A 13,764-nucleotide genomic window follows, 5' to 3' on the forward strand; every position below is an offset into this window, starting at 1 on the left:
TCCTTATTTTCATTGTGAATCATCAGAGGAGTCTGCATAGGCACTGAAGGCTGAGGCTATGCATGAGAATTCAGTAAGCTATGCTTGAGGAAATCTTGTTAACTGAAGAACCTAATACACATCTTTTGGCTAAAATCAAATTTGTTAGCAAATACAATGAATGTCTCTGTGTCTGAAATGTCTAGGATCTATCTTTACATTAAAACTGGATTAAAATGGCATGTGAACTATTCAAATTGCCCTTTGTGCTGATCTTTTCCTCCATTAGGTTTAAAAAAAAAAAGCAAGCAGCAAACTAAATGGTACCAAAAATAGCCCTAAGGTAGATTTAGTTGAAGTGAATGCCAGGTTAACACACCTTATCCACACAACCCTGAAAGATCCTTTGAATTTGTTTTCTCTGCATGCACATAAAAGTAGTGTGCCTTAATGAACTGGTACATGGTGTTGCTCAGTAATGCTGCCCATGCTAATTTAAGAAACTCTCCTCATAACTTTTCTGAATCTCAACTGGTCCTTTTGGGTGAAAGAACAGCTACTCTTATATAGAGAATTAGTATGATTGAGAAGGGCTTGAAAAAGATATAGTAGGGCAAAATACTTGAAAAAATCAATCAATAAAAAACAACATTCAAAACTGTAGAAGCTAAAGTTACGAGTCTTAGAAAGAAAATGTATTTTTTGTCTTAACTTGCTGGAAATTCTCTCTTTCAGATGTGTATTAAAAATGGACCACCACTGTCCATGGTGAGTTTATTTTTGAAAAAATCAGTATAAGAGTGATGAATTAGATGCTTCTTGAAAAGTGCATTTCTGAAGTAAACCTTGATTCTCACAGAAGTTCTTTAACATGTGGGAGTAAGTCTTTTTCCTAATGTGTGTTGGAGGATGGAGTTTTAAGTCCAACCATCCGGACTGTGCAGTTTCTCCTTGTATAGGGAAACCTTGGCATTGAGACCTGTGAGCAAAGGCATTTCTTTCCTTTGTTTACTCTGTTGGTATTAGCAGGAGAGGAGATACTCACTGCAATGGGAGAGTCATTTCTTGATTCTAGGTGATATGCATCACCCTCTCAGACTCTTCTGCAGTTTTTATTCACTGGTAGTCAGTAAAAATACTATATTTTATCACTGTGAAAAACATTAGTGCCAGTAGTTGACTTAGGGGTGGTTTTGTAACCAAAGCAGCATCCACTGAAACCGATGGCAGGTTCATGTTACTTTCTGTGGTGACTGCGGTTAGTTTGCAGTGGGAATTGCTTCCTGTACGGACTGTCTGTATTGTAACACTTTGCCAGCTTATGTCCTGTCCTACAGAATCATGGGGGGCAAAATTTATGTTAGAGGCCCAGAACATTCAGCCTGAGAAATTTCCTTCAAAATAATGATTTAAAATGCTTCTGAAACAGTAGTGCCAGAGTGTTGTGGACATACCACTGACATCATGCACATTTTGCTCTGCAAAAAGCTGAATGTATTGTGGGGTTTTTGTTTGTTTTATTTTTTGTATACCTCAGTAACCTTTTTCTCTTTCCCCTCCTTCTAGGGTGAATAATTGTGTGGGATTTTCTAACTACAAATTCTTCCTCCTGTTTTTAATGTATTCCTTACTGTACTGTTTGTTTGTTGCTGCTACAGTCTTGCAGTACTTCATAAAGTTTTGGACAGTAAGTTCTAAGGCTTTTTTTGGTTGTTGTTCATTTGTTTAATCCTGCATGTGTTATTGGAGGCTGCATCAGCATGTTGTCACTCACCATTTACTCTGTTCTGTGGTTCGCTGTCATTAATGACATCAATCAAAGTGACTGAAGCAGGAGAACCTTATGAATTTTGATGAATTAAATGTATTACACTGCCCAAGATGAGTAACGGGGGGAAGGAGTTTTGATGAGGACACTGTGCATTTTCTCTGCTCCATCAAAATTGAGTGGCACAGCTCAGGTTTTTATGAGACTGTGGGATACAGATATGTAGGAAAAGAAAGAATTGGCCATATCAAATAATTACAGAGTGTGTGTGTTTATGTGTGTGTATATATATATATATTTTTTAAAAATACTGTCAATTGGAAATATAAATAACAATTTTATATCTTCCCAGACTTGTCTATGAATAACCCGCTGCCAGATAAGGCAAATTAATTTGTTGGGAATTGTCTGAGCTCCGTTTTGGAGTCTCTACATAGGCATGTCTGAACTTCATATTGGTGACTTTTATGATCTGGTAGGAGTAGAATGCTAAGATATGTACAGTGTGAATGCCGTACATCTTCCTTGAAACCGTTATCAGTTTTCAAACAGGTAATACACATACATGCATACATGTTTAATAACATTTATGTGAAGGCAACAATCCTTGTATGTCAGTGTTAAATTGCTCCTATCAGTTTTGTTCCAACCACATTCCAGGCTGAACAGAGTGCCTTCTGTAGTTGTTCCCTTTCATCTACAGAAACTTGTAGTGTGTCTTCCTATCTCTAGGCTGAAGTGGTAGTGGCAGAATTCCCTTAATCTGTTTCCATTAATGAGCATGTGAAAAACTACCACAAGTGGAAAGGTCTCAATCACATCTTTGGGTAAATAACACCACATTTTTCTTAGATGCTGACTGCTGTCAGAGGAACTGGGAAAGGTAGTAACTATCTGCAGCAGTAGATACTGGTATTTGCTTTATTGGAGCAAAAGGTTGCTGCCACGTCTGGGTAAGAGAAGCTTAATCATGTATTCAAAATAGCTGTACTTTGAGACAGTTGGCATTTGGAAAGACAAATGGTGCAAAAAAGTTTGTTTTCATCTAAACTTGTGGGTCTGATCTGCCAAAGTACTGCATTTCTCTTAACCTGTCAGTTCTGTATAGCAGCCTGTCACTGGAGAGCAAGGAGCCATGTGGGAATTGAGCTGTCAGTACTGTGAGATGAAAGCCATGAATGTGTTTATCAGTCGTAGCTGGGTCTTAAAAGATATTTTAAATTAAATGGTCTGATTCTGCTGTTCATTCTTGCTTGGCTGTAAATAGTTAAATTTTCAATCTGTGAGTGTGCCATTTCCAAACATCTGCCTGGCTGCTTTCCAGTGCTTTGTACGCAATTTCTAAGGAAACTGTAGATGCGCTCTTACATATTTACCAGTCAGTGCTTGAGCAGAAAAAAGACAAAAAGAATTTGCTTTGTTATCTTATTGTATCATCATTAGTGCAACAAAAAAGGCCACAGGACAACTGACTACAATGAACAAGCATTTAATACCAACATTTGCAGCAGGACTCTTCCAAAGCTCATCGGACACAATGTTTAAGTGGACTCTTGAGCAGAGGAAGTAAACTTAAGAGTGATTATTTTTTTATTATTGATTCAGTTGTTAAAAATGCTTCCTGCAAGAGTGAGGTACTTCTGAAATGTAACAATAGACAACGTAGTTGTGTACTTGCTTTCAATTCCAGATACTTCCAAGACAGAATCTGGCAATGCCCTGATCTTATCAGTGGAATGGATCTCTGACTCACTTTACTCATATTAAGTCACCCACTTCACAAAGCTAAAACTCTTCTGATCTTATAACTGACTTATTAAAGTATATTTTCCAGAAAGAGCTGGCAGCTCCATAATCTTGTAGGCTTGCAAATTTTTGTATGTCTCTTGTGCATTAGCTTTTAGGCAAGCAAGGTTCTCTCTACATTTGTATGCAAACCGAAGCAGAATGCTGCTGACATGTGCTGTCTGTAGACTGCTTCAGTATATTGCTAATGCTCAGCTTTGTCTGCTACAGCATCAGGCAGATTGCTGTTTGGACATTTTCTGTTGAGGCTGTCTAGATACACAAAACCACTGAATATTTTGAATGGGAAGGGACTCTCAAGGATCGTCAAGTCCAACTCTTCCATAAACGGTCCATATGGGGATTAAAACCCCACAAGCTTGGTGTTATTAGCACCATGCTCTAAAACTGAGCAAATCAATGTTGTTTTCCCCCCCCTCAAAGCTTGACTATAGGAAATGTTACAGTACATCTTCAGAAAGTAGTGCTTTTTCTTTGCTTCCTCACAGGTGTTTTTCAGAGACTGTGCAACAAACTGTTGGATATATCCAGTGTTGGAAAGAAGTATGGACTGCTTCTTGGGGAATGTAGCCTGGGGAAAGAACTTGTAATGAGGTTGTGGAGGTGTATGTGCTAACAACACAAATGTAGCAATCCATTGTTTTGCACTGTTGATAATACTTGCATAGAGACATGATGTTCCTACACAGATACTTGGAAACATTGTGAGACATGCACACCTACCAAATTCTTCTGTTGAAGAAAGCCTTTGTGTTTGTCACTTGTACATGCAAGACTTTTACACAGCACATTTCATACTCTATGCAGAAGTGCTGAAGAAAGGCCTTGATTCTGTGCATACAATAGTGGAACAACTACACTGTCTGGAAATGCTTACCACAGGCTTGCCCTCTGATGCTGATGTTAAAATCTGGTTTGCAGATCAAGGGAATGTAACTGATTATTTACACCCATAACTGCTTCTTCTCTACTCATGACATTTTCATTTCTTTCTCAGAGGCTGTTAAAGATAAAATGTCAATTTAACCAAATGTATTTGACACAAACACCAGCACTGGCTGGACACCCAGTGCTTGATGCCCTGTTTACACAGTGCATGGTGGTGCTTCCCAGTTTATATTCGTGTTCACTCTATTCTTGCTGCACTGCCACCTCCTTGGAACCATTATGTTTTCCAGTCATTTTCAGTGTCTTTCACTGTCCTCCAAATTAATTTTCAATCCTGAGATTAGCCAGATAAAGGATGTGATATATGTCCTGGGTGGATGGCACATGCTTTTGCAAAACTTCAGTTGTATTAACAATAGGGGGGGTAAAAAAAAAAAGTAGTGGTTCCACGTCATAAGTTAGTACTCATTCCTCTTGCCTATTCTAAGGATGTAGACCAGATCTGAGTTTTTTCAAAAATTAGGCTACACCTATCTACTGAAAAATGAGGAACAAATCAAGCTCAGACAGCACTTTTTTGTTTGAGGGGTTTTATGAACTGATAGAAATCAAATTACTCTGTTTGTGAAGGAGTTCGTAGGGAATTCTTGAATAGTGACTGGCTTCAGCCTATTGTGTGCTAAGTAGTCCAGATTGTGTTGTGGAAATTGCTTCCTTTTGTAAACTCTGCAGCTCTCTCAGCTGCAAATCTCTGCTTCTGTGCTGCCGCTGAGCATAATGGTCTTAAATAACCAATGTCTGAAGTTTCAGTCTCTTTTCACATGTGGGGGGCATGTGGACTGCTGCTAGAACACCACCGTGAATAAGCTTGTTATACACACTCAAAGACTGCATGCTTCTCTCCAGTAAAGAATTGGCCTTTTTTGAAAGATGCTTCAGTTCTGCACTGTCATTCAAGAAGTCACAACCAGTGGCTGAAACTGGGTAGTCAGAAGAGGTAAATGCTCCCTGGGGATCATGCAGATTAATCATACATAGTTCAAAAAATTCTCTAGGTTATAGAGCTGCTGGTTTAGGAAGATGCAAGTGAAATAAACTTAGATTTTCTGACCCACAGAAAACACGAAGATTAAGCTGCTGCTGCTCTTTCAGCATCAGAATAAATTCCTGAGAATTCCTTCTGAGAATTATTTTGTTTAAATATGTAATTTCAAAAGAGTCATAGGAATTCAAGTTACAAAAATCAGTTGGGCAGCTGGGGAACACTGCAGTGTGCTCTGAGGTAGAAAGAGTTATTATTGTTTCAACATGAAGCTCAGGAATAAGCAGCAACTGGAGTATTTTGCAAGGCTGGATTTCAGTGGATCACAGAACACAATGTACCTCCACTGCAGGAGGAAGAGGGACTGTTGCACAAATTGGCAGTAAATAAGTAATAAAATGGCCAGTAAAAAGGGAGGTGAACTTAAATGGCAGTTTAGAGAGTTGGACTCTGCTTGTCATTTGCTTACTGTAGAATTATCTGGTGGCAACCAGCACTTTTGAAAATGCTGTTTATATCTGCCTGGCTCTAATGTAGATGCTTGGGCTCTCCCTAAGCTTTTTGCACATATTATTGTAATTTAAAAGCCATACATCTTGTCTACAACAGATTAGTTAAGTGCTAGCATATTAGCCAAAATTCCACTCTTTAGGTATAAAGTTTGGAATTTAAAAGCTAATTTGAAACCCACTTTCCTGTTTCTTCCTTTGTTTTCTCTAGCAGTGGTTCAATTTCAGGTGTTGTACTAAAGATACATCCTACAAACTGCTCTGTATTTAAGGAAATTAGGAAGAAGAAAAACTGTACTGATTTGTTACCTGATTTTTTTAAATGAAGAAAATTGTGCAAAGAATGGCAATTTATTATGGGTTTGGCTGAAACTACATCTAATGGTAATGGATAGGCTCTGAAGTCAGAAAGATGTTGTAATTAATAAACCATTTCTTTTTACCTCAGGAGTATTCTGAGCTTTTCAGACCTTTGTGAATAGTTTCATCATACAGAATATTCACATGAGCCTTACTTGTGATGGAAGTAACTAGCAAAGAAGGAAATTGGTATAGTCAGGCTGTCCAAACTGAACAACCACTTGAAAGTGATTCAGTCACAATCTGAATTCCAATACTTCTGTGCTTCAGTAGAAAATTTCATGCCTTGGAAGTTAGTAGTGGGCTCTTGAGTACTTCTCTGTTTTCTTGGAGAGCAGGACCTAAAGCTGCTGATGTGCTTTGGAAATTGACACATCCAAGAGCACATTTGCACACCAACCACTTTGTTCTTAACAAAGCCTGTGCTGTTTTCAAACACTCTGTCTTTACATAATACTAGTGTTTAATAAATTGTCTTTCTTTGCACAAAGCTTTGCCACAGGAAAGCTGCAGAGAATTGTCCAAAGGTAAAATCCAATATTGCTGTCATTATTTAAATATTGTTCCTACTACAATTTTTCTAGTCCAGTCATTCATGGCAGGTATTTACATCATCACAGAAGGAAGGAGACTAGTAATCTGTTGCCTATAAATATAAGCCATATAGAGGGAAATGGATATGTCTATGTGCACTTGATCTTAATTGAAATGTGTTTTAGCTTAAAAAAGAAAGTCAGCTGTAGATAAATGGGTGTACTGAATGCACTAATGGAAAAAGTAATGGCAGTAATGCTAAGTAAATAGCTGAGTAAAAATAGCCTCTCTGCTTTCATAATGTTGTTAAAGGTCAACTGCTTGAAAGTGCTGTGATTTTGAGGATATAGAGCTGGAAGAGTATTCTTACAAATCCTATTGGCCTTTTGAAAGTGGAAGTCTAAAAATAGTTCAGGGTGGAATCGACAATCTGATATGGGTGGGGGTTGGTTTTTTTATGGTGGTTATATTGAAATTGTTGTTTTTCACATAGCTTTCTGGTGATTCACTTCTACCTGGTCAGATGTGGCAAATTTGTTTTGCTAGGTACACGCTGGTTGTTGCTTGAACATTAGAGGTCCCCAAAAGTTGAAGATCTATGCCATGTCTGGTTTAGGACTTGTTCGTGACAACCATTTCCCTTTTACATTCATTATACCAGTTGAGAATTAGATTCAGTATTACTACCTTGTGGCAGGAATTGCACATTTTTTCCCCTTCAGAGGGAGTGACTTTGAACATATTTTCCCCTTGTCTCTTTGGCTTTGGCTGCACAGTTAACATCTTCTGGTATAGAAAATGTTTTGCCTTGCCCCGTACTGTGCATTTGAAAACCATGGATGAACATGTGCACTCACACTACTTAACATGGGGAAAGGGGTACCCATGAGATTGTACTGCTGTTGCTTTCCAGTTTAACATGACATGAAAGGAAAGCTGGGCAGCTGCTTTTCTTTTGTGGCAAAAACTGAGGTGAAAGACCTATAGTGGTCTGGGTGTGGCAGGAAATGTTCAGCAACAGTACTGCCTTAGTTGCTAGGAAGTGTTAGCATATTAATCTCTTTCTCTCTTTCTCCCCAGAATGAATTGCCAGATACCCATGCAAAGTTCCACGTATTATTCCTTTTCTTTGTGGCAGCCATGTTCTTCATCAGCATCCTGTCACTCTTCAGCTACCACTGCTGGCTAGTTGGCAAAAACAGATCAACTATAGGTCAGTTCATTGGGATGTGGAACTTTTCCTTCTGCAGAAAAACTACAGTTCTGTGAGAATGTGTGGCCTACATGATATGTCATCACATATAAACTGATTTTTTTCAATACTGTGCAACAAAAAGCATATTTGGTGGAAGTAATTAAAAGTGAAACAAATGGGAAAATGAAGCCTGTGGGGCATCCTCTGCTGGAGCCACGCATTCAGATTCATGATGACTGTTCATTTCTTTTGTTTGTATTTTTGAGACCTCTGAGGCACCATGCATTTTTGTTGTGTTTTTAAAGTGTGAAGTATGTAACCCAGTTGCTACTTGCCACTCTGTTGTTCTAATACTTTGAGTAGCTGGGTAGCCCCTACCAAGTCAGAAGCTCTACTGTACATGAACATGGATCTGCATTTTGAACTAGATACAAACGAGTATTTTTAAATCCTGTGAAAGAAAACTGACCTTATTGTCAGGAAGTGACTTGTAAAAGTGCAATAAAAATGAAAACACCGATGCACATTTCCTAGATAATATAAGATTCCCATAATTTTATGCCTAAATATTTTAAATGGCATTGATCAGCATAACCAGGCTATGCGTATTTAATTAAAATATTTGAAGTTCTTGCTAGGAAACACTTTAGAGTGTTTTTTCAGTGTGTGGGGGAACAGAGACTGATGAGTATTACTTACTTCTACAACTGAGTAAGTCAAAATCTTATCTCTTTCATTGGAATTTAAATTTCTAACCTCAAAAATAAGTGGGTTGATTAAAATAATTTTCAGCTAGAATTTTTTTGCTAAAAATTTTTGATTGGTTGACAGGAGTGTTATTTGAATTCTTTTTCTTTTGACATATCTGCAGTAAGGACTATTCACAGTTTCTTTTTAGCTTTGAAGAAAACTTCAACTTATTCCTTACCCAAAAGTCAGTGGTCATAATTGTCAACACAGTACTTTATCTGCTGTCTGGATCATTGTCATAAAAAGACAAGATATTGGTATGGAGGGAGAGGAATGAGTCCTCTCAGTTCTTAGCTAAGGGTGTAAATGGACTGAGTAGAAAAAGGGTGGTGGTTTCCTATAGTTCATGATATGTTTGTTTCTTATGTAATAGATTTCATCTTCCTCTGATAGCAGGGGATGCTCTTAATTCAGCTTCCTAACTTGGCAGGTGTGGAAAAACCTGTTCTGTACGGGCTGAGGTCCAGTAGTGCTTATGGTAAATTACTCCTATAAGGGAAAGTCTTCTGCTCAAAGAAAGCTGAAGAGAGAGCAAGTCACCAAGGAGTAAGGGATGTGTGTGGTTATCTTTGGCATGCTGATGGTACTTAGCTATGTCTCAGACTTTGTTAAATGTGAAGAGAGAAAGTTGACAAGGTGACTCTTGTACTTATTTGATTTTCTTATTTTTCACTCACTCTGTGATTTTTTTTCTCTGATTACTTGAGATTATTTTTTCTTTTTTTTTTTTTTTCTTCCCCATAATATGCATTGAGATCACCTCCCCTTGCCCAAAACTGGTTCCACAGCAGAGAAGTTTTAGTTTATTTTTTCATGTTCCCTGGCTCCTTACTGGTTTAAGGAATTGCATGTTTTTATTTTACAGAAACATTCCGTGCACCCACATTTCGAAATGGTCCTGATAAAAATGGCTTTTCTCTTGGATGCAGCAAAAATCTAAGGGAGGTTTTTGGAGATGAAAAGAAGTATTGGTTACTCCCTATCTTTACCAGGTATTCAGTCTGAATAGTAATGAATTAGGGAATTAATTGATTCCATGACTTCCACCTTGCTTCCATTTCTACTAAAAAATAAAGCACAGCTGAAAAGCCAACTTTTATATCCAGTACAATAAATACTGGTGAAGGGAAAATATGCAAGAGAAGACAATCAAACTCCCCACAGGGTTTTCATTCAAAGACAGGGAGCTTGTTTACAAGAGCCTTTTAAATGCAGAAGTTTGGAAAGCTTTGAGAAGTGTATTGCAAAAACTATACATCATTTGGTGGTAGTCTCAGTCATTATAGAGCAGAAATCAGCAACTCAGAGAAGATCAAACAGCTGCACCACAACATCAGTTCAAGAACATCCTCTATTGCCCCTGGAAAAACTTAACAGCTTTCATTTTGCTGTAGATGATGCTTTAGGAATCGAAAGCCATCTAAGAAAGTGCATGTAAATAAGTAAGAGGGGGAGAAAAATCTGATATGATGAAAAATGCTGGATTTAAAATGTCAGCTGCACCAGCATTAGGGCGTTGCAGACAAACCTGGTGAAGCAAGACTGACATGCTGCCCACTTCCACCTCTACCAGATTTTGGCAGAATGAAGTAGGAACTGTGTTTCAGCATTGCTCTTGGAGGGGCTGTGTGTCAGGTAAAAATGTTGCTGTTTGTGAAGCTGAGGTCTGGTATCAAACAGCAAAGGTAATACCAGCAGCTTAAGTTGACTCAGCTGTTTGCTCAACTACCATGTGAATAAAGACAGAAGCTCCACTATAGATGGCTTGATCTGTTTTGCTACCACATTTTATCCTGATAAACTTGAAAAGAAAGCTTAGCTAATTTCAAAATTAGGGGTGATGGGGAAAGAATGTTATTTATGATACAACTTCTGAGGTTGTCAGTACCAGAGAGTCTTACCATGTGTGCATGCTGATTTGGGAAAAGATACGGGCTACAGTCTACTGAAATACATCTGCCATTTCTGAAATCCACAGACTTGAGCTGTGCACAGCAATCCATACTTCGGTGATAGGGTGGGAATCAATTGAGCTCCAAGATTTAATTAACTGATCATCTGATTTAATGGTAGAAATGCCTTGCTAAAGTCTGGAGTTCAGCACTGTGCTCAGCTAATTGACTCAAGCCTGTAGCCTTTGCCTCTTTCATGGGTCCTTGATCAGTTTCATTTAAGTCAACTACCAATAGTGATTTGAGTCTTTGTTTCTCATTTAGTTTGGGTGATGGATGTAATTTCCCAACTCGTTTGGTGATTATGGATCCAGAGCAACTTGCAGTCTCAAGCCAAAATGAACCTGCCAAAAGGTAACTATAGCACTTAAAATACTGATTTTGTGTACTGTTTAGTACTTATCTAGAGGAAAAAAGTTGTTTCAAAGTTAGTTTTTGAATTCTTTCTGCTTCTTGTCATCTTCAGAGTAAGTTTGTATGTCTTCAGTGAAAGATAGAATGGATTAAGACTAAAAACTTGACTGTGTCTTGGTTTTGTTGTAACAGAGAATAAGGCTGTAATACAAAACTAAGAGACAATAAGTCATACAGATATAATACAGTAATACAGAAAGTAAGAAAGCTTACTGGCTCTTAACAATCAAAAAAGTCCTAGGGAAGACTGGGTAATTGTCCATGGAAAAAAAAATGTTTTGTTTGTTTGGGGTTTGTTGTTTTTTGGGGTTTTTTTTGTGAAAGCAAGGTATTATTTGTATTTCATCTCCTCAAGCATGCTTAAACAAGTAATGCTGAGACACTTTGCAAGAGAAGTAGATAGATGCTGGAGTTTTTAGCTCGTCATTTTTTATCCCTCCCAAATTTGCATGTTTTGTATCTGCAATGTATTTTCAAAGAGACAAGAGTGTCTGTGTGCAGTTTCTGGAGGTGTTTACAATTGCCACTTTAGAAGTCTTCTGCATAGTTTGGTGAATTTTTAAGCTGGAGGTTATTGCCAACAACAGTCACCTGAGTTACCAGTCATTAGAGGATTCAAAGGCAATACAGAGAAGAAGTTGCTTCCAGTGCAACATAACCTGTGGAATTTACACAAGAACAGGACCCTCGTGCAAACGGCAAAGTATCCTTTTAAATTCAGAAGATTGTTCGGAAGAAGGCCCTGGCATTTGCATGGGATAAGATGGCATTTGGTTGGTCTTCCAGATGGAACTGCGTAGGTTTTCTTTTTAGCTGTGAGGCAGTGTTATTGTCAGGGTGCCATTTCTTATGTATCAATCCGTGGGTTTTTTCCATTAGAAGTAAGTGACCTGTATCAGGTAGGGGTTTATTTTAGACTGATGACTGGAACAAGCCTGTAGGGGAATTGGAGCTGGGGACAGGCACTAATTTTGGGGGGTTTTGTTATTAGCTTTGCTTTTAAGTAACTTCACTATTCTAGAAATGTCTGAAGCAGCTACTGGTATTACAGAATTCCTGTTGACTTTGCTTACTTTTCAGCTCTGTAGCCAATCAGTCCTTTCCTACTCGACCACTCAGTGAATCACAAAATCGGTTGCTATCCGGTGATTGTCAGTGGGTGGAAACTGGCCCTGAAGAGGAAAATGTGAAATCAGGTAGTGCTTTTGATGTGGTTCAGTTTTCCTTTTTTTTTTTTTTTTTTTTTTTTTTAGCACCTAGAAGGTCCTTAGGAATTGGCTGGATGTAGCAGAAAATCTGTTCCATAGAATCAAGTCAGGATGTTTAGAACTTAAAGCTAACTTGCATCCCATGTTCTGCTCCAAAATTAGTTATTGTGTTAAGGTAGTGGATGGTAGATGGATAGATAATTCCCATTTTGCACTTCAGTTCTGAGATTGGGGATCTTTTATGTTTGGTTAGGGGGAGGAAAATATTTTTGTAAAGTAGGAACAACATGGTCAATGTGCTTTCTGGTTTGAAATCTCTGCTGTTTGTTACGCAAATCTGCAAAAACACATAATTAAGATTCTTTCACATTCTAGGTGCAAAAAAGCATATTATAGTTTCATTGGAAAGCTGATCTCAGCTAATTACTAACCAACCATCTCAATGAGAAACAGGTAAGACTAACATAATTGATTACTGTTTCTGTACATGTATGAATAAAATTGACATCTCAAAGTCAAAAATCAACTAGTCATGGAATGCAGAGGAGTCTGATGTTGGATGAGTAATAGCAAAGTCTAAACAAAATTCAGAATAGCTGTTGAGAAGCCAAGAATGGGAGTAATGCTGTAGTGCAGGAAACATGGGCTGGCTAGGACTGGGATGAGTCAGATTAATCCTGTAATTTAGATTGAAGTGGATAGTGCTGGATTTATTACCTGACCAGGGAAAAGCATCTGATGCTAAGTGCAATTCTGAGATGAAACACTGTCTTGAGGAAGAGCTCCTTCAATGTCTTTTTCTTAATCATGTATTGGTGGGCCATGTTCTGCTCTTCAGGAAGCTGTATAAGGTCAGTAAGTGAATACAGGTCTCTGCATACAGATTGCTCTGTCACATTTGGAATTGACAGTGATCTTCTGGAATGTTTTTTGCATTAAAGTGCCCTGTGTGCACTTTGCATTTAGGAAATACAGTGAGTGGTGGGGCATATATGAAATTTCTCTTGGTGTATTTCCAATTACTAAATTAGACTTCTTTTATATTGATTTTTCTACTGTGGTGAGTTTATAAGCTCTCACTAAGTTTTTCTGTCTGGAGGAGAAACAAATCTTATTTGGTCAATCAACAGCTGCAGAAGGTAGAGCTGAGCCATTACCCCCTACTTTTTTTTGTTTTGTTTTGGTGGGAGGGATATTTTTGCAAGTAATTCACATTTTTATCAGAAATAAAACACTACATTTGAATTTGATAAGCTCAGTAATTTTAGGATTACTTTGTTTTCCTTTCCTTTTATTTTTAATGAGCCTTCTGACCTAAAATTATAGTTTTGAGAGGGGCTGGTTTGTTTTCAAAGAAAG

At 38.0% G+C, this 13,764-nt stretch overlaps 1 protein-coding gene across 4 annotated transcripts in view; it reads left to right on the top strand.

The window, feature by feature from the left end:
* The window catches only part of ZDHHC20 (zDHHC palmitoyltransferase 20), a 46,001-nt gene that overhangs the window by 28,829 nt on the left and 3,408 nt on the right, over positions 1–13,764 (top strand). For 2 of the 4 annotated variants that reach the window (XM_083884822.1, XM_083884820.1), the window contains exons 6-11: positions 715–747; positions 1,546–1,666; positions 7,967–8,099; positions 9,697–9,823; positions 11,048–11,137; positions 12,278–12,758. In XM_083884822.1, coding sequence (XP_083740948.1) covers positions 715–747; positions 1,546–1,666; positions 7,967–8,099; positions 9,697–9,823; positions 11,048–11,137; positions 12,278–12,485 — 712 coding nt within the window. In that variant the 3' untranslated portion in view covers positions 12,486–12,758. Of the gene's footprint in view, positions 1–714; positions 748–1,545; positions 1,667–7,966; positions 8,100–9,696; positions 9,824–11,047; positions 11,138–12,277; positions 12,760–12,780; positions 12,859–13,764 lie in introns of those variants that run through there. The other 2 variants (XM_083884821.1, XM_083884823.1) reach the window with 2 other exon arrangements.

This window comes from Zosterops lateralis (assembly GCF_965231275.1).
Source record: "Zosterops lateralis genome assembly, chromosome: 2".
Taxonomy (NCBI): domain Eukaryota; kingdom Metazoa; phylum Chordata; class Aves; order Passeriformes; family Zosteropidae; genus Zosterops; species Zosterops lateralis.